This window comes from Castor canadensis, chromosome 9 (genome assembly GCF_047511655.1).
Source record: "Castor canadensis chromosome 9, mCasCan1.hap1v2, whole genome shotgun sequence".
Taxonomy (NCBI): domain Eukaryota; kingdom Metazoa; phylum Chordata; class Mammalia; order Rodentia; family Castoridae; genus Castor; species Castor canadensis.
Window position 1 is genome coordinate 34,324,047 of NC_133394.1, and position 22,443 is coordinate 34,346,489.

At 34.7% G+C, this 22,443-nt stretch overlaps 1 protein-coding gene across 3 annotated transcripts in view; it reads right to left on the reverse strand.

Annotated features, from left to right (window-relative positions):
* The window catches only part of Ppp3ca (protein phosphatase 3 catalytic subunit alpha), a 314,520-nt gene that overhangs the window by 162,303 nt on the left and 129,774 nt on the right, over positions 1-22,443 (reverse strand). For all 3 annotated transcript variants that reach the window (XM_074041435.1, XM_074041434.1, XM_074041436.1), the window contains exon 2: positions 5,802-6,002. In XM_074041435.1, coding sequence (XP_073897536.1) covers positions 5,802-6,002 — 201 coding nt within the window. The remainder of the gene's footprint in view (positions 1-5,801; positions 6,003-22,443) is intronic.

The following is a 22,443-nucleotide window of genomic DNA, read 5'->3' on the forward strand; positions in this document are numbered from 1 at the left end:
CAGAAGGTCTGTGGCTGTGTTCTGGTTGCCATCTTGGATCCTCTGAATGATTTTTTTTAACTGAGAAAAACTAGATACACCTTATGCCCACAATATACGGCTGTTTAACCTCCCCCCTTGTGTAATAGCAATATGTTTTTATTTAAAATGTAGTAATTATAATCGCTAGTTTTAAAATAATTTATTCCTTCTATTTCTTGAAAACCTTTAGCATCAGTATTGTGTGTTTTCTTCAGTAATGGGTAGGAACACATTAGTCAAAATACACTGAAAGTATGACTTCGACCCTATAGTACAGAAATTAAATAGCACACAGTTAGTATAAGTTATGTAGATGAATGCCTGATCCACAGCAAAGTCTTCAGCTTGCTACCTATCTCACTTCAGTGCAAGTTCTTCAACCAGTGGTTCCCACAGCTTCTTAGCTGATCAGGAACATCATAACAACTGGAGGATTTGTTAGACATTCAAACACTCAGATTCTTCTCTGCTCCTACTTCAGACTTACTAAATCTGAAACTCTGGACTTCATACTCAGTGTTCTGTGGGTTACAGACTTTGGGTCTTTGAATCTTCCTTTTCTCATTTGTGAATGGGTTTGCTAAGAATAACCATGCAAGACCAGAGAGCTAAGCACATCAGCAGATCAGTGAAAAAGACTTTGTCTCACATGAGTGACCTGTTGTAATGTAATGCTTTATATCTATCTAATCAAATACCTTAATTAAGGAGAACAAGGACAACAAAATGATGTGCTACTGCCTCAGCCTGGGACAGAAACATACTGCCTTGCCAGCAGGGCCAGGTACCAAAATAGGCCTCTGAGTGCAGAGCAGGCCCTGAAGAGTTGGCCTCTAAAATTGCAAGTGGGCAAAATGCCCCAGAAGTAATATTTTATCCCCATATAAACTAAGGCCACACTGCTTCATAGTGACAAATGATAGTATGAGAAGAATAAACACTGATCTTGTAGGTCCCAATCAGATTCCAGTCCCCACTTAACTCTCCCCAGAGTACAGGCAAGGGGAATTCTCCTAGTTGACATCAGCTGCTGTAAAGGAAGGAATGCCATGACCTTAAACTTGGCCACCAGTCCACTGTCTCATCCAGGAACAAAGCCAGATGGTTCTCCTGGCAACTGCTTGACATGCTAAATGGCAGGCCCAGCCACCAAGGGAATCCTTTGCTGCCCCAGGGACAAATCCCCCACTGAAGGAAACAGACAAACCAGAGAGATTAGCAGTTTGTCCAGCTGATGCTGGCCTATCCCTCAACCCACAGAGCAGAAAATGAATTCTAAATAATTCAACTCAGAAATCCGAAGCTTCAGGTTTGCCTTTCTTTACAAATGAGTGGCAAGTTTTCTGCTTTAGTCAAAGGCAAAACTGGAAAACATGAGGAGCTCAAAAAGAAATGTAGCAAATGCGATCTTGGCATAAAGCATCTTACCATATCAACGAGTCTTTAATAGACACTGATTTTTAAAATACAAACTAACAGATGCTCTAAAATAAACTTTAATGATCACTTTTTAAAAGGCCCTGTAATAAAAATTGGATCCAACCCCCTACCCTGCCACATCAAATCAGTCTTTCTCCCAACAGTTACTCCTCAGCCCACCCTGCTCATTTCATTCAAGATGCTACTACAGCCAATAACTTCATTTCGGGCTCCCCAGCTGAAAGATCCCTTGACTTCCCATTGCTTATATGAGTATTGGAATGTGAACCTGGCCTTTCAACCTCTCTATCCTACTCCCTTGCTCCTCTTCCTCTCAAACCTTCCAAAACTCTTTCTTTCCATGGCAAACTTCCAAGAACATGTCTTGCCACTTTACAAAAAGTACCTGTTGTCATTAACAGTGTTCCCCAGATGTTTTACATAATAAGATTTTACTCAAAATACATGATCCAACTCAAATATCACATAATCTGTCAGTGTTTTCTTGACTCTCCACATTCCCTTTTCTGAGTATCTACATCAGTTTTTAGGCATCTCCATTATAGTTCTTATCATATATAGTCCTAACTTTCTAAAAGAGTTCTCATTCTATATTCAAGACATGTAGGATCCCAGTTAAATAATTTTTAATTCAAAGTTGGAATGCAATAATCAATAAACAGTCTCAGGAAAACCTCAGCTGTTTAGAAGAAAGAAAACACTTTGGATTTAAATGCGGTATATACACATGGATACTTCTTAATTCCCTTGAATAAATCTAGGTCATATCTCTTAATTTAACCAATGGATTCATGTACTTATGTTGGGGAAAACACATGTTTCAGTTGTTTCTGTTATATTCTGAGCCCTTGGAAGGCAGAGACAAGGTCGTATTTAAAGAGGAAAACTCATTTCATGGCTCCCTTATTTTGATTGGGGCTTGCTCGCCTTCCTAGATGCCTGCCCCCACTTGGTGAGAGCAAGTTGACACTGCATTATAGCCCTATTTAGAGGACAAGTACTGGAAGCCAAGTTGGAACTAGGCAGTTTTCTCATCCTTCTGTCTTCTCCAAAACAAAACATATAGAATTTTGAACCCCGAACTTTGCATTGTTTTATAAATATTTGAAGAGACAGGCTTTATACATTTAAAGAAATGCTAAAGGAATGAAGGAAGGCCCAGATTTCTAATAGCTAGGAAACGAATTCCTAAACATATCTTAAATAAGCAAACCATGAAGGACATTAGCAGAACTCTTCTCTAAACTTTTAAAAATAAAGTATTTTTATCAATTGAAAAGTAGGATCACATGTGAATAAATAAATAAATAATAAAATTTAAAAAATTTTTTTAAAAAGTAGGATGAAGGGAAAGCTTGGGAGCAGCTCTGTGCTGAAATATTTAAAAATTGCCATTTACTTTGTTTTGGGAACTTACATATTTACTGCACTTAATGCTGAATTTCACACTCAAAAAAATTACTGGTTTTTTTTTTAATGGTTTCATCCTCAACACACACCCCTTAGCATTTTTACAAATTTGATATTATCTCAGGTGAGACACTATCTCTAATATCATCTTTTTTTTTTTGATCCATGTATCATGCTTTTCTTTTGCAATCCTCCATATTTCAGTGTTTCAGCTTTCGCTGAAATAATCATTGATAGGAACATATCACTTAACTTAGTTGCTATGGTTTGAATGTTGTATGTCCCCCAAATTCCTATGTTGAAATCTAATCCTCAATATGAAGAAAGTTGAAGGTTGAGCCTTTGGGAGGTGATTAGATTAGGAGTGTAGAACCCTTGTGGATGGAACTAGTAAGTACTCTTATAAAAGAGGCTCAGAACGATCTCTTACCCTCCCCATGGGAGGCATCCTCTATGAACAAGGGAGCACCCCTAACCAGACATTAAATCTAACAGTAGCTTGATCTTGGTCTTCCAAACACCAACACTGTACAAAGAAGATTTCTATTGATATATACTACTCAGTTTATGCTATTTTGATGTATAGCAGCCTAAACAGACTCAGACAGTAGATTTCTGGTGAATTACACATAAAAATGAATTCTCCCTTTATCCAAATATTGAAAAATAAATTCTTCTTTGTTGTTTACCCTTGCTGCATTATTTTTTAATATCCTTATTTCCCATAGAAAATGGAGAAGAGACCACTGCAAAGTAATCTGCTGGAGATTCCTTAGGATCTTGCCTTCACTATGAAATATAATAACTCCTCTAATAATGGTTTTTCTTGTTCAGGTTAGTAATGCTGCATATACAGTACTGTGATGTCTCTATGGATAGTTCTATACTAACTAAAAGAATTTTTTTTAATATATCATAGAAAGCAGTAGATAATTAAGTCTTCATTTCCAAAGTATCTTTATATCTCTATCCTGAAATTTGCCAAATCTCAAGAAGCTTGCCAATAAGAGCCAGGTGTGCTCTCTACCAAACTGTGAGGGTAGGGAGTGGGGGAGGAGAGATTAGTTTATGAACGTAAGACAGGATTAATATTCAGGGCTGAACTCTCATTAATCTAATTCTTCCAGAAGGAATCCTTCCTGTGTCTTCTTTCAGAAAAGAGCCTAATCAAACAGAATAGATAAGTAAACCATTCCAGAAAACACATTACCCTAAATATCTGTTTTACATGTTTCCTTTTAGCTGTAATTATTGCCTCCATTAACACCTACTGGGCTCATTAGTGAATTTAACATGAATTCTTCATTAGAAGCTGCACATTATTATGTGAAATAGAGAAAAAAATAAACCCCTCAAAAATCATGTCATTTAAGAACAAAACAGCTTAATGATAAAGATATCATATAATGCTCCTACTGTACAACTAATAAACGGAAATTATAATCAATATTAAAATAATTTCATGGTTGTGAATTCTTAACTAGTATTTAGATAGTAAAATATTTCTTATTTTCAAATCTAAAAGTAAAAGGGCATTTCCATCTTTAAGTATTCAGTTCTAGGAACAGGAGATAATATATTACTCCAGTTCATGAAATGGAAAAGAAAGGGGTTCACAGTGATATGTACAGAGTACATTTATTGCTTGTTTCAGTCACCCATGGTCCAGCAAATATCTATTATCTACATCTATACAGCAAATTCTTCCCACTTCCTGACCCTACCCTCTTTTACTTTTTTTCTAAATCAAAAACAAACAAACAAAAAACTGCATTCCCAAACAAAAGTAAAACATGAATAATGACAATTTCTTTGGGCTAGAAATAATTAGGGACCTTTTAATCAATAAAAGTTAGTATGATATTCAAGAAAGTAACATTCAAATATACAACATTTATAAGAACATGAATATTCAAAGAGTCCACATTCACTGTTGTATAAAAATATTTTTAAATGTTTCCATTCTTTCAAAAAGGATAACTTTTTATGGCTAAGCATTTTCCCTTCATCAAAATAAAAAATATTTAAGGGGAAAATAAGCATTTTATACTTCTCTCAAAATGAAAACATGCAAGTTTTTATTTTTCAAATTAGCAAACCCTACAAAGAATAAATCCCAATTCTCTAGGTATTTGATGCTCTGTTCTCTAATAAAATTTAATTGTTATGACCTAAGAGAAGCATACTCACACAAAATATGTGTAAGTATAAGAGGAAGAAAGCTAACAAAAACATTCAAAAAGTAACAATTTATCTTCTTACACATAAAACGCTATAGGAAAAAAGAGCAATTTGACGTCTTCCTGAAGTTCAGAGCTTTTCAAACCTTAATGTGCATCAGAGCAACCCAGATGGCTTGACACAACACAGAATACTAGGCCTCATCCCAAAAATCCAATTCTGTACTTTTAGAGAGGTGCCTAAGAATTTGCATTTTAACAAGGTCCCAGGTGATGGGCTTTAACTAATATTTGGATACTAGAAAATGTTAGTATTTTAGTATCTAAGAAATATCAGCATAGGGATCACTTTGAGAAGCACTGCTTTTAATCTGGTCACTTCCTCAGCTGCTAAGGAAGGCACAGGATACTTTGTCTAACCGTTCCAAATAAATAATCAGTGATCTTTGGTCTGTTAGTGCTCCTACCAACAAAAATATTAAGCAATCACTCCAGAATATACACAGTATCTCTAAGTTGCAAATCACTATTGAAAGCATGTTAATTTTGTAGATACTTAATACATGAAAATAAAAATACTTTCACATATAATACCCTTAGTCCTTTAATGTATTCATTCAACAGTAAAAGGTATGATGTGTAAGATCAATGAAGATCAGTAAAAACTCATTTGTAGGCAAAACCTTGGATTCAATGTTATAAACAATAAAGTGCAAGCATAAGTGGGTGGTCTCCATGCTCAGGACTTACCTGTGACTGGTGCATCAATATCCAGCAAGTTTTTTTCCTGTCGAAGAATTGAAGCACCCTCTGTTATTATTCTTAACGCAACGCTCTCTTCCAGCCTTCCCTCCTTCATGAGATGTGCTTTTAAGATATCCACCCGAGGTTTCCCATCATTATCAAACACTTCCTTTGCTGTAAGCCGGTGACTTGGAGGAAATGGAACAGCTGAAAGAGAAAAATTAAATTATTATATTAACTATAGCTAAGTAACAAAAGCTTCAATCACCACACCTAATGTCCATCCCTAACACCAATCATCTAATGATGTGTTTAAAAATTCTCACAGTAATTCATGACCTTTCTACAAAAGAAAACAGTTCCTAAACATCAAATCACAATTTAGCATGGCAAAGACTACTCAATGGGAAAAGGACAGCCCAACCAGATTTACTGCTGCAACTCTAGTACTGTCTCTGAGTTAACTAATCACCTCACTATTTCAGGAAATAGCAGGAATTTAAGAGCAAAAAGGGGAAAATTTACTAAAAACCAAACAGGAAATCAGGATTTGCATGTGGAAGTATGTGTGAGGGACAGTATGATGTCAGGGAAGAGATAGAAGTAATTGGGAAAGTGATACAAAGATAAATACCATTTACTACTCAAACTCAGAACCAATTATTCCCTCTTTCTCCCACTCCACACTTTCATAGGGTGAGGATTTCTCTAGCATCTGTGGCCCTCCTAACATCTGTGAGTACATGCAGTCATTCAGCCAGAGCATATTCACTGAACTCCTAGAAGGTGCTATAATGTCCAAAGATACACAGTCAGAAATGATATCATTAATTTCTTTTAATGGCCCTTGAGCCAATTAAAAACTCATTATTTCTCTATTTCACACAGGGCTCACTTACTTCACTACCTGGTGATGAGCATAAACCCAGTTTCATGGATCTTTCATGGACCTTACGTATTATGCCATATGCAAAAGATCATTTTCATATGATAGCTCTTCTCTCAGGAAGAACACCTGATGCTAAAGAATAAATCTGATCCTGCTGCATCTTAAAAAAGGGTCTGTGAAAGAAAAACTCATGGTAGACATACATCAAGAAATTTGGGCAATCCAAAACCATAGACTTGTTATCTGCATGAAATTGTAACTACTTTAAAAATCAGGAAATAAATCTTAATGGATGGATACAAGCATTTCCTAACAATCCAACCACATGTATTTAACTATAGTGAAGATCAAGTGGCTGAGCAGGAAGGAGCTTTTGCAGTCAGAAAAACCTGGGTGCAAACCTTGGCTCTGCACACTCACCAGGCTCTGTGACCTTGGAAAAGTTAAGTAACCTCCTTTGGCTTCAGTTACCTCGCCTGGAAAGCGGGGATTATGTCTATCTGCTGAGTGTTATAATAACTAAAGTAAACAGTAATAGTAGTAGCTAAAAGTTATACAGCACATACTTCATGCCAAGCATTATTTAGGTAATAAAATCAGACACAGCAGTAAAGCTGTAAGACAAGTAAGGCATATGTGTATTTGTTTACATATAAACTCACTTAGTCCCCATAACATTACTGTGGGGAGAAAGCTGAGGGTCAAAAATATTAAGCATTCTGCCCAAGATAATCACCTAGTGATTTATGTGTAGACTTATTGAATTTAAACCCAGACAGTATGATGCCAGAATATCTGTGTTAGCCATTAAACTATACTGTTTCCCAGAAAGTACTTCAGATCATGATTAATAATTTAAAAACAATTAGTGAATCACCTTTTTAGAACAGAAATTCTAACAAATACAAAGGTATTTCTTGGTTTTCTAATGAGAAAAGTTTTTATTTTCAAAGAACTATTTGGTGCTGCTCTAATACAATAAAAGACTAAATGTATAATGCCAAAGCATAGTATAATCCAAGTTTTAAGTAAGGAGGAGAGAAAAGGAGGAAATTAGGTCATTATACTTGGGAGTAATTTTGCTGATTTGTTGTTTTGCCTTCCCTGGCATCTCTTGCCTAACTATGATAGTATTCTTGTGAAGAAAACAGGGAGACATTTAAAAAAAAAAAAAAAAAAACTGGGTCTTTATAGGGCAGATTAGTAAATCTCTCACCTGGCCACTCCTCAAAATTCCTCAGTCTATAGGTCATAAGTGAAGATACTGGGTGGAGGATGGAGAAGAGGAAACTTCAAAAGGATACTTTGGTCAAGGGCAAGAGATGACTTAAAAAAAACAAACCATTTCCCAATGTCTGAGTTAGGCAACTGTGGAGGTTTAAGTGGCTCTGTGAACCTGTCAGGCAAACATCAGAGAAGCACAGCAGGAAGTAGGCTGGCTTATTATCAGGCAGAAAAAAGTAGTGTATCTCTGCCACACATGTACTTGCTGGCCTTATTAGACTTAACATAGATCAAAGATTTACACCTGGAAGTGCCAAAGCATTTACGGTGAGAGGCAAAGAGAGCGGACCCCAGGGAGGGCCTCACCTTCATGAATTAGACTTTTTCCAAGTCTAGACTCTATCTCCAGACCAATATCACTGCAATAACAGATGCTCCACCCTTCACTGCAGATTTTTTACCTTCCAGTAATTGCTAATCCTAAGGTAACTGGATAAGGTAAAACCACATGCTCTGTGGTATAGGAGCAGGTTCCAAATAGGAGTGAGAAAGGAGAGGAAAAAGGCCAATCAGAATGCTCTGTTTCCAACTGGATGATTGGAAAACTGATGAAGATTGGGCCCTTTACCAGTTAGACAGATGGCAAGGCCTACAGGGAACCAAGATAAGCAGCAATAATGCCAAGAATCTAATGCAGAGATGATGACAGCCAGAGAGAAGATTTCTGGGACAAAAATAAGAGTGGGCTAATATTTGTGTATCTGTGCACCTTTTGGCTTCACAAAGAAAGTACCAGCCTTACAAAGGTCACATTTATTTGCTTTCTCTGTTTATCTAGAAACTGACATACAGACTTGTCAGTCTGCATGCTCAGATACTAAGCAAAAACTATTTGGACCAAAGAATCCAATGTACTTGGAAAACATTTTTCTCTTTAAACTCATTGTCAAAGTGGCTATCCTTACTATCATGAAATTAGATTTCTCCTTCCTTTGCTTTGAGCACTGAAGTTGCTTTCATTGATATAGGTCAAGGCTGGAGAAGTTTCTGTTGAAATTTGGATCCATACTTTCCAAAGCAATTTTCTTATAATTGCCTATAAGTACAGAATACAGTGTTATAAAACTTTGTAGAACCATCTTTTAAAAATGCAAGCCCTCAGCTTTTCTCTACAAATTTTACTTAATGTTACATTTTCCCCAAAATTAGTAAAACAGTAACTTAGCTAAAATTTGGGACATGGAAGTCCTTGACTGACTTCTCACAGGAAACATCACAGATGGATTTAAAGGCAAATCACACTGTAGAGTAGGATCATCTGCTCCTGTCACTAATCTTGTCTCACAAAGACTGAGCTACAATGGCCAAGGATATGATACTGTTTCTTTTCAATTTTGTGGTTCCACCAGAGTTTACTGTCTGATAAGCAGAAAACTTACCAGTTTATGTATCTAATATTGATATCTATAATAATTATTGAAACTACTGTCTATTATACATTCATCAGCAAGAAACACATTCCAAGTCAGAAAAACCTATACAGTAATCCTAGCCCTTGGTCCAGCTAACTATGGGAACCACACCTCAGAAAGATCCCAGGGTCTTTTCCTGACTTTTGGGCTAAATGAGTTTTAAACAAACCACTATGTGGAAGAATGGCCATAAGTGATCTGTTACCACTTTAGGGTAGATCCAGTTACCTGGAATTTGTTTCTCAAATCTGAGCCACTTCAATCACTATTAAAGAGATTGCCACTATTTTATAGGAAGCATCTGAGAGTCATTGTCATGGTAACAGCTTCACTGGAAGAAGATCAGGATGCCTGCTGCCTGACTTCTGTCTGTAGTAGTAAAAATACTGTTAAGAGAGACTCAAGGACTTAAAAGAATTTTCAGCCTAATGATTTTTAAAAACCTTTGGGGGTTTTTTGTTTGTTTGTTTGCTTGTTTCTCAGACAATATTACACATGGAAACGTAAGCATTTTCAAAGAACAAAACAGCCTAACACAGCTAGTTTGCTTCCGTCTTCCACTCTGATGGCTGCTAAGAAGTACACAAAATCTTGAGGCTTCTGTGTACATTTGTTTATTTTTGTGGATTAAACCCAGGGCCTTTTGCACATTAAGCACAGATTCTATCACTGACCTAACTACCACCCTCCATCCAGACACATACATCTGGGGTTCACTGGAGCAAAACTAGAAAACCCCCATTCAAAACTGAATCATATTAAATAAGAGGAAAGTGAAGACAGAGGATAAGTTAGCTGTCCAACATCAAAGGATCAGTCCATGGAAAAATCAACACTAACATCAACGCCTCCTGACTTCTACTCCACAACTTTTACCCTCTAGACCTACACTGTCCAATATGGTATGGACTAGCCACATAAGGCTGTTGAGCACTTTAAAAGTAGTTAGCTCAAACCAAGAGGTTCTGACATATACAATAAGTCCTGGGTTTAGAAGACATTATTAATTGTAGTTGGGTGGGAGAGGAATGTAAAATATCTCATTAGCATTTTATATTTACCTATGTTGAAATAATAAGATACACACATACTGATCTCAATAAAATGTGTCACTAAAATTAATTCCATATATATTTCTTATTTTTAAAAAATATGGTTATTAGAACGTTTAAAATTACATCTATTCCTTTTATTAGGATATACTGAATAAATGCTTAATAAATGCTTGCTACTCCTTTCACATATTCTTCCTTTTATTGGGAAGTTGTGTTCTAAGCTGTGCATCCTTCTCAGCAAAAGACAGCAAGGCAAGTGGAAGTTATATTCCTTAGCCTTTGTTCTCTTCTAACTTTCACTTGATTCCTACAAAAATTCAAACTATCTGAAAACTAGTTGTGCACTGTAATTGCCTTTAAATAAGAATGATGGTCACTTACTTTGTAACAACTAATCTATGTTAATAAAAAAACCATTTATTTAATATTAAACAATAGGACTTAATTTCTATACAGATTTTTAAAATTCTGTCAGTAAGGGGATATATAAACTTATCCATGCAAGGTCTAGCTGCATGCAATGATATAAAAGCAAGTCTAAGAGAGAGAGCTAAAAATTCACTGCAGTTAGCCTTTAAAATCTGTACGAACATATTTATTTAGGGTTCTACTTGGGCTGTTCCTGCAGATTCCCAACATCTTAGAAGAACCTTTTCTGATGAATAATCCCCCAATGTGTATTTCAACACTTACCTGTTTGAAAATCGTTGGCTTTCATTATCAGTTTTAATGTCTGTCAAACCAAAATATGCAAGCTACCTCAAATGTGGATGAATATTAATCTCATAAACAGAAACATCCAGTCCCACTAAAACAAAAAAGATTCTTCACAAATCTATAAAAAAAAATCCCAATTATTAATTTACTGCTTTTTTGTTTTTGTTTTTTTTTACTATTACCATGATGACTTCTTCCACCTTAGCAGGGACCTCCTTACCCAGCAACTCTAAACACCACCATACACTTATAAGCCCTAAGATATATTCAGTTAACAGACACCGAATGTGTCCTGATCATTTCAGTAGCAAAATGAATACCTCCTTTTGTAGTGGTGTTTTATGTAACATCCCAAAAGTGTCAATAAAAGGGCATTATGGTACTCTAAGCATTTATTAAAGTAAGCAATTTCCTTTTCCCTCCCTGACTTACAGAATATATATTATACAGAGCACATTTTAAATCTAACTCCAAAATGTGTCACAACTAATTATTTACTAAAGATCAGACACTAATTAAAAGACTTATCATTCCAACTATAAGGGATTATAGAGAAAACAAGCATCTCAAACAACAGTGCATTTTTATAATCTGTACTCTAAAGTAATTTTCATCTAAAAATACTTATTTGTATATAGCTACTTCTTATCCTTAACATGTTCGGTTTTTCTTGTGCTCTTATTTTCTAGGAATCATCACATCTAAGGACCAAAGGACACAGAAACATGTGACAGCCCACACCCCCTCCACATGCAGTCTTGGGAAGTTCTATCATAAAACTACTTTAACTTTTGATATTTTGGCTAGTTCATTTCATTATAATTGCAAATGACTTACATAATGAATAAATTATGCAATAATGATTCAACATGTAAGATTATTTGATAAAAGCTTTTTTGAAGAGCTTTAAAATATTTTTGCATTACTGAAAAGGTTAAGTAAAACTTGATTTTTTGTTGTTAAAATACAAGTTAGACACACAAATCCAATGATCAGCATGGTGGTATACCAACCACAAACTATTATGTGGATATGAGAAAAGCAAAATCATATTTTGCTATTGATTAGATTAAATTGAGAATTTTACCTAAATATTAAATGTTTTAAGTATTTAATTCAAATTAAATGCTTAAGGTTTTAAGGTTTTAAAATACATAATTGAAGAGCTGTTTTCTAAAAGAGTCTACTTTCAATAGTGGATGTGTTAAGTTAGAAAATATATATATATATATATATATATAAATATTAAGGAAATGATTATAGCAATATTTTCAGAAACTGGTATTTACAGTAATCTCCAGAACAGCAAATTTATAGAAATGCATAAAATTATTTTAATTCTTTTATTTTACTTATTTTAGCCTTAAATATTTTCTCTTTTCCTCTGGAGAAATAAGTCACAGAAAGAGATTAAAATCAAGAAACAAACAGGAGAGATACTTCAAGACAAGGTGAATTTATCTCCCAAGTGAGCAAGTCCCTTTAAACATAATATTTACTCCTTAGAAATGAAGACTACCAAGGCATTTCTAAAACTTTATTTAACCCAATGCACACTTTACCATTCATAAATCCTTAACAATCTAAGTAAGACATAAACTATAAGCAAAGACTTTGCCTGTGTTAGATTTGATCAAAAATTCTTTAATGAACATGAACTTAAAAATCCTATTAAAAATAACACTGAAAAGTATATTTCCTTTTCTTGCAAACTGATATGAAAATATCCATCTATGCCCACAGACAAGTCATTCACATACATCATTCAACTCTACATGCCCACACATTTTCTGTGCCCACGTGCCCACCCACAGTCCCCATCCTCTGTGACTGAAACACCTACAGGCATCAGAATATGTTTTTAAATGAATAAACTTTTTCTTCTTTGAAAGGGTCTTGATAAAATGGCAAACCTATTTCCCAAATGACAACAAATAATGTCACCTCTAAGCGGCAAATGAAGTTTGTTTCTAAGTTACCACTTTTGCATATTAGGGATCATTTAAAAATAATAAAACTGGCATGCAGATCTTACATCTGTGCAGCACGGTGAAGCAAAGATTGAAATATTGTGCCTCAGAATCACCCTCCAGAGAACTAAGGGTGGGAGCTAAATCCCCAGGTATTTTGTAAGTGCCCGCTGCCCTGCCCCTATGCTCCCTGCTCCCAGCAGGCTCTTTGGCAGGTTGCAGGGAAACATAAGGTCCTGTGGGCATCTCCATGCTTCAGTAATGCTCAGTTTGCCTGATTCTGATGATGGGACTTTTCTCATCCACCATTCACTTAAGTGAATAATACAGAAGCATACACAAGGTCCAATGCTTGGTTCCTTAAATGTCTACTACCCAAATCATAATCTTGATATATCTATATATTTAAATGTTGGAATACCACTCACAATAGGATCCTCTCACATTTTATTTTCATTTGTTCTATCTTGAAAATTAAATTGCTAACTATGATTTAAAATCATTTTTTCAATCAAATAAGAAATGAGCAATTTCACAGTAAAGCTAGAAAGATTAACAATCAAGTTCCATTGAGTGTCTAAGTCAGTGGACTGCTGGTAGATATTCAACCAATATGTTTTTTAATGAATAAAAGACTGAATGGATTTTTTCTAAATCTCTACTCATACCATAATTTGGATAAATTATCTGTGGTACTATTTGCATTCTAAGAGGGAAGAGAAAGAGCCATGCTCAGATCTAAAAGTATGTTATTATAAAAATGAGAGTCAACAGTCAAAATAAATCAGAAACTAAAGCTGTTATTTAGTAAATGTCTCTTAAAGTACCTACTACAGGGAAGAAACCATGGATACCACATGATAAGGTGGGACCTGAACTCATCTGTCTCATGAGAGACAGAAAGGTAAACCAGACATAGAAAACTAAAAAGGGGAGGGAAAAAGTCACAGCAAAAAGTTTGATCTACTAAATGATTCTACTCTCATGTGATGGTAGGATCACAGGTAAAATCTGAGCTTGTTACGACATAAAATTAACCAGATAATAATAAAAATAATGCTACATCAGTACATTATCACCTCAGTGTTTTTAATATCCTAAAGTACTATCCTGTGGAATGTCAGAGAGTAGGTATGCATCAATAAAAAGGACATTCTACTTTATTTTGTTTTGTCTTTTTGGCAGCACTACAGTTTGAACTCAGGACCTTGTGCTTACTAGACAAGTGTTCAACCACTTCAGCCACAGCCATAGACTTTTTAGCTATATTTATTTTTTAGGTAAGGTCTCACACTTTTGCCCAGGACTGGCCTTAGACTCCAATTCTCCTATCTCTGCTCCCTGTCTAGCTGAGATTACGAATGCATGCCACTATTCCTGGTTTGTTCTTTGAGACAGGGTCTTGCTAATTCTTGCTCAATCTAGCCTCAAACCACGATCCTCCTATTTCTGTCTCCCAAGGAGCTTGGATTACAAATAAGATCTACCATCCCCAGATAAAAAGACATTTTAATTCTTAAACTTAGGATATCTGAGACTTAATAAACTGACATTATCACAGCATATCTACATGTTGGTAATAGCTTAAGAGGAAAAAGACTTCCTCTGTGTTCCCTTTTTAGTATCTCTGCAGGACAAGTTTTCTAAGACCAGTCAGGCTTAGTCAAATCTTATTAGCCAAGACAACTGAAAAGTTTACTGTGAAAGGCATCTGTCAAAAGTAGCAAAAACCTGAAATATGCAACTCATTCTAAGCACATCTAAAATGATGAAGCACCACAATTGCCCTGACATATCATTTTGCATTATGGTTCCTCAAAACATTCAAAAAGCTTCAATTCCAAAAGCTGTTCACTGTCCAGCTAAAAACATGCTAGCCATGGTGGTAGTCATTTAGGCAGCATTGTTAATGGTTTTAATTAAAATTAATGAAATAAATTTTTACTTTTGTTGCATGTACAGAATTCACAACTGGGAGACTAGAACCATAGTATTATTTTATTATCGCATCATTTAAAATCATTCATTGCCTTGAAATTCCCACTCAAAAAAATCATCATGATTAAATGCGAACTACTGACAGGTTAATATAAAGGAAAGATACAGAATATATTCAATGAAAAGTAATCACACACACACACATCAGATAGTGATAGTGTGATATAACTCCAACAACTGAGTTGTATTTTACTTATGTTCCTTATTACATAATAACGGTCCACTGACTGAGAGCTGTGCTTCCTACTGTCCTCATCAACCACAATGCAATTCACACCTAGAATAGGAGCAACAATGCTCACCGCAAAGTGCATACAGATTCATATTTCACAGTTGCCCTCAGGGACATCATTAGCACATCCATGATGTCCATGATGATAAACATTCCACACTTCATAATTATCTCTTACTCCAGATTACTAGACAATGCATTCTGCTACAAAGAAAGAGTTAAACATACCATTTCAATACACTATCATTACTCATAATTTTAAGTGACTTATTCTTTAAAAGACATATGTCCTAATTATGTAATAAGTTCACCATCAGCAAAAAATCTCCTTCCCTGATTACTGGACATAACTGAAGGTTCCTATCATTGTCAAATCTTTTTGGAATAGAATTCAAATCAGAAAAAGGCCCTCACTCCCAAACATGTAACTTAAGTGATTCATAAAGGAACTCAAAATATTCTTCAACTTGCTAATGCCTTACATATTAGGTATATTTTTAAAAAATGATATGTAGGGTACATTCATTAAGCATTAAAGGAAGAAAATTCTATCCATTATGTAAATGTAAATAAACTAATTAAAAACTAGTATTCTGTATTTAGCCTAAAATCTGAGAAAGTATACAAACTTTTGAAAAATTGCTTTTCTGATAATGCTTCTTCCAAAGTAACTGGTTAATAACAGTATATGATTCCTGAGAGTATTCAACATCACAAAGAAGTGACGTATACTTTCATAAATGAAAGTCTAACAGTCCAAAGTATAGGAAAAATTCAGAGAAAGCTTAAGAAATAAGGAAAAAGAATGAAAAAAACTGAATTTTTTTTACAAGTTGGTGAACAAAAGTTTGAGTTAAGGGGAGGGAAGATGGGAGGGAGGGAGGGAGAGAGACAAGCAAAATCCTGAATAGCATGTGAGTTTTACTAGAGCAATTCCTCACAGGCACTGGCTACAGTGACTCCCCACATAGTCAAAGGGGACCCAATTATTACTCTCACACCAAGTGATAAACAAAACAATAATCAGTTATCCAACCCCTTCTGAACTCCCACAACCACTAAACTATAATTACCCTTAAGGTTTCCATGCCCAATGGACAGAAAAAGTATGTCCTAGAAGCAAAGATAGAATTATCTATTCTCTGCAAGAAGCCATTTATGGTACATTTTCTTAATGCGAATAATTTTCCCATCCCGGATAGAGCTATTCAAATTACGAGTGTTTCTTAATAAACACAAAATGTTTATTAGAGACAATCTATTGGCCATGGTTTACCATCATTTTTGAACTCAAACAACAAAGAAAGAAAAATATGGAAAATTTCACTGCAATCATTAATTTATATGCACATATGCTCTTGAGTACAATGCTGAAAAAGTCATCAAGAATCTACCAAGATTAAATTTTGTGAAAGTCACTTACCAAAGAACAAGAACATTGAAAAGATATTTTAAAATATGATTGTTACAGGAAAACACATAGAACACAAAACAAACACAAATAAAATTTTGCATATTCCTATATACAATCCCTACAAAAGGAAAGAAAACAACTAAGATACAGCATCAAATAAATAATGGATTTATGAGATGTTGAAACTTCATTGTTATTTTGTATGTTGGACAAATTTTTAGAGAGAAAATGTACAGTTCAACAGATTCTCAAGAGTCCATGACCCAATCTCTCCTCATCATTACTACAGCAACCATTCAGTCCAGTTATTACACTCTTATCTGGATTATTTCAATAATAAGCAGACTATTTCTCCATGTTCCCAGCTATCTACTCTTACTGTATGTTTACTTTTATACACTATAGTCTGGCTACAACCAATTTATTCAGTATCCCAATTATTCTATGAAATGTCATAAATAGTGAGGTGAAGGGACTGAAGCACAAATGCAGCAGCCAGGCTGCTTAGGTAAACTGCATCATCTTGAGCAAATTATTTAAATGCTCTATGCTACAGAGCTAAGCACATGCCTTGCTCCCCAATTCCCAGAGCAATGCTCTTTCATTTTAAGTCCACTGTTTCTTACTCACAGTGATGAACATAACAGCTTTCCAAAAACATTTGTCTCATAATTTACTGACATATGATTCACATCTCACTAGATAATTCTCTAAATACAAATAAATTAAACATTAAGGAAACAAATATTTGCAAATTACTTTTAACATTATTTGCATAGAAAACACTGCATATGTATTTCTCATGATTACCAAATGCCTTGTTTACCTCCATGATCATGTGTTCTCCTAATAATCCTTATTCAAATGTCACAACTTCTGAAAAAACCCTCCTTCCATCTAAATCCTTCACTTACTTGAACACCAAATAATAAAATACCCTTGGGTCACAGATCTTTCTTTACTTGTGTTTATTTTTTATTTTGCTCTTTGTATTTAACAAAGTAATTTCATATTGTCATATACTCATAAGACACCCCACAAATCATTAGACAAATCCCATACTGAGTTAAAATGTGCACAAATCTTAAGTTATGTTCTTAAATATCATTCAGTATCTCTACCTAAGTTTCTAGATGAAGCAACTAAGGATCAAAGAGAGTAAGAGTACTAGTGTTAATAATAAATAATAATAGTAATCACTAATGATCACAGCTCATTTAATGAACACTTTACATGTGCTAATTCACTGAATCTTCACAACAAGCCTGTGATACAGGGATTATCTTCCATTTTTCATATGCAAGAAGTCAGGAACAAAGAAATAAAATGACTACAAAAATCACATAGCAAATGATTAGATAAAGTCAGAGCTTATAGAAAACACCCTGGCTCTGGCTTTGTGCTTTTAACCCTTGCTACACCCCTCTGCAGATAAGAGCTAACTCAGCCAAATATCTACAGATAAATAAGGATAAAGACCAGGTACCCACTTAGCTCTCCAGGTTTCCTAATGTTTGGGAATTTCTTTTTTTCTTTTGAGTCCACTGTTTCTTGTCCAGTGATAAACACTGCAGCCTTAAAAACACAGTTTTCTGATATTTTACTGACCTATGATTCACATCTATGTAATTCTCTCAATGCAACAGTATCCACCCTGTATGCAGTTTGCTCCTTGAATGTTATACTTGGCCCTTTTGTTTTCTTATTTAATTGCTGCCACTATTGAAAAAGACCAAAACATTATCGGCAACAAGTGGTTCAATATTCAGCTTATAAATGGTATAAGCTTTTTCTTTTCATTTGATTTTTGATGAATTAGATCCAGAAGTAAGTGATCCTGCAAAGTATTTCCACTGAATTTGGGTTCCATCCCAAATTCAAAATTTTTACATCAGTACTAGCTGCCACCTATCAGACTAGCCTGTAAGTTTGTTTAAAATGTGCCTCCTGTACACTCCTTAAACAACTGCTATTAACAATATCTACCAAAATGGAGCAGAATCTGAGCTCTAAATGTAGCAAAATGTAGTAGCTATTAGTTCTGAATTATCTAATTTCCTAACTTCACAATTTGGCTTTAACACCTCTGGGGTATTAAGAAAATCCTTGTAAACTAGTTTCCTTACCTGTAAAATGGAGACAGTGATAGTTACCTCAAAAAAATGTTGGAAGTATGACATAAGAGCACACTTGCATTAAATGCTTCGTGCAGTACTTGGTATGCAGTATGAACTCAACCTTGTTTTATATATATATAACAATTTGTTTTCATTGTGCTTCAGTGAATTCACGAAGTTTCTTTTGTTCTAAATGCCAGCATTTTTTTATATGTGAAAATTCTCATTACACGTGTCATATCTGTCTGAAAGAACTTGAATGTTACATAAATGCATGTACCATCTAACCAGCTTAATAGGAAAGATTTTTATCTTGCCAACTGGAATTAAAGATGGCCCCAGAATATTATTCATTCTCACCAGCAAATATAAAAATTATACTAAGAGTAAAATGTGACCTTAATGGAAGACTCAAAGGGGCAATTTCCATAGATTCCAGAGACAGAGAATACTGGGCCTTCCAAGAACATCAGATTTTTATGTACACAGAAGTATTTCCAAACACTGGGCTAACAGATGTTTCATTAAAAAAAAATTTCTAGAGGGAAAAAGCTCCAGAACATCTGTATAAAACGTGGATGAATGGGTTTACTAATGGAAAATTTTCATAGAGTTTTAAAGAGACCATGTGTTTCATGAATATCTATAAGGATGATCAATTAGGTCTCATTTCCCAACTTTATTCTCACAAAACTCCTCCTTCCTAACGTACCATTACAATAGGTTTTGAGAAAGCCTACTATAAGCAAGTAACCAATTATTTTGACAAAGTGAGTCATTCAGTCCATACAAATATGATTATTTAACAACAGAAAGAAAATGAAATTAGTCAGAAATTTTAATCAAAATTAAAAAAACACATTAGTTTGCTTAAATTAAGGACATGCTATTTAAAAAAAAAAAGAGTGAAGCACAACATATTTATAGGTAAAACACCAAGGCAAAACCACACTGAACAATGAACAGACAAACAATGAAGGACAGGAATGTAAAACAGATATTGTTTATAGTACGGTAGTAGTGGGAGGGGGAGGGTAAATGAAGAGAATAAGGGAGAATGAATTTGGTTAAGGTATTATCATCTATACATGTATGAAACCTGTCAGAAGTCATTTTAAGGAGGAAAGTGGTGGAAAAGAGAGAATGATGAGGGAATGAACCAAACCAAGGCACAATATATGTATATATGAAATGTCACAATGAAACTCCTTGTATAACTATATTAATGAAAATGTTTTTAAAAAGTGAAAAAAAAGAAAACCTGCTTTTTTTTGTTTGTTCATAAATGCACCACACTAAGTGGTATTCTATCATGCAATAAAAGTTTATTATCTACGCCACACTAAATGGTGTACTATCATGAAGTAAAAGTTAAATCTTTTAGGGCTAGGGATTTGGCTCAGTGGTAGAGCACTTGCTTAACATGTGTGAGACCCTGGGCTTGATACTTAGCACCAAAACACACAAGTTAACATCATTTAGTCTAATATACACAGCACTTGATTAGTAGTATATGACTGTAGCCATAAATATTTAAGTCAAATATGATTTGAAGATACTAAATGGTATTATGTAACCTTAAATCAATAATGGTTAAATAATTTAATATTTAATTTCAGTTGAAAACTGCTATGTCTATCTTGAGTTTTCTACTACTGGGCAGGGGAAAATGTCATCATTTAAAACAAAGAACTATTAGATGGGTATAAGATTTTCAACTTAAAAATTAACCATTAAAATATCCATACATGTTTTACATGATTTCATTTAATCTTCTTAACAATCCTATGTGATAAGCAGCAAAGAGTTCATCAATTTACAGATCAAGAGAGGGAGAAAAATGAGTTCACGTTACATCTGAAAGATAACACAGCATGTGTATATAGCCCAGACATAATCCTAAAGTCTTGACTTGAAATCCTGTCCCCTCTCTGCTAAAGCTTACTACATTAATCTGAAAATGGCTGCAAAATTGTGAACTGTCAAAGGCAGTTGCTGCTTCTCATTAAAAAGGTAATTAAAGAAGAAGGATACCTAAGGATCCCAAGCAAAGGAAAGAAAATCTTCGGTTTTTGATATCGACAAGGTTGTCACAGCCACAGGCTCCTGTCTTCATGCCACTTCAAAATTAGTAGGTATTATCCATTTGTGCTCTGGGGACCAGGTCAACCTTTCCATATGCCAATCAGAGATAACAAATAGGATCAATCACCTATTTATAAAGATTAATCATAACAGATTTCTTCTCTTAAGACAGTTCTTGTTTTAGGACCTCGTGTTAAAGAAGTCTGAATTATGCAGATGTGCTTGGCTCAAGACTCTAAGACTCCCACTGTGTAGCTTTAGATCCTTTTTTGGTTATCTAATAGATTTGGGTCTTCAGGTAATTTATTTACTATCACTGTGCCTGCGTTTCTTTATCTGTAAAGTGGGGATAACAGCATGAGGTATTTATGAGGGTTAAACAATAATACATGTCATACAAAATCTTAGAACAATGCCTGACATGTATGAGGTGCTCAATAAAAGCTTACCATTATCATTATGAGACCTGGTAAAATGAGAGGGAAAACAAAAAAATAAGGCAGATCCCAGTGCTGTGATTTAACAGGAAAAAGATGAGGACTCAGAAGAGCCATCATTGAGAGATGACCTCCATACAATAAGACATGCTGGCTTTCTGTATTGGTAAGGCCTCAGCAAACAAAAAGATGTAATCCTACCTATTACATAGAAGCTCAAAAATGAAGACTGCAACCCCTCCCACAGCAGGGTTTATAGATGTTTATTGATATCATTAGACACCAAAGTCACCTGGGAGATCTCTCTGAAAAATCTAGCCATCAAATGTTACTATAAAACCAAATGAGTTTTTATCCAAGTCATTTCTCTCATTTTCACATAAACTAATATATTTCTTGGCTTCCTGCTGGAGTAAAATGTCAGAACACAATCCATTCACCCCAATGGCAATGACCAGCATTTTCATTTTCATTCTTATGGTGCAACAAGTATTAACTATGTACCTCTTTGCTAGGAAAACTTACATATCTTTTCCTTAGTTTGTCCTGTATGTAGCCAATGAATTAAGTATACACTGAGGAAAAGTCATTTAACCAAATGTAATATTTAGAATATTAAAATGTACAATTAACATTGTAAATAATAAAAAACAAATGTACAATTACATTTAAACCAAATGTAACATGGGCTTTCAAGCCAGAAAGAGAACTATGTCTTGACAATATTAAAAAATAGACACAAATCCCCATAAAATTAAAAGACAAACCCTATTCAGCTAGCCAAGAGAAATTAAGCAAAATACAAGAGAATATAAACATATCTTTCTAAGAAATACATATATGTAACTGAGTAAGGTTATTAACAAAACACAGAATGTTTTAATCAATACATAAGCCAGGTGGGGAGGCTTATGTCTATAATCCCAGCTATTCAGAAGACAGAGATCAGGAGGATTGTGGTTCAAGATCAACGATCAACATGGGCAAAAAAGTTAGCAAGACACCATCTCAATCAATAAGCAAGACATGGGGGTGAAC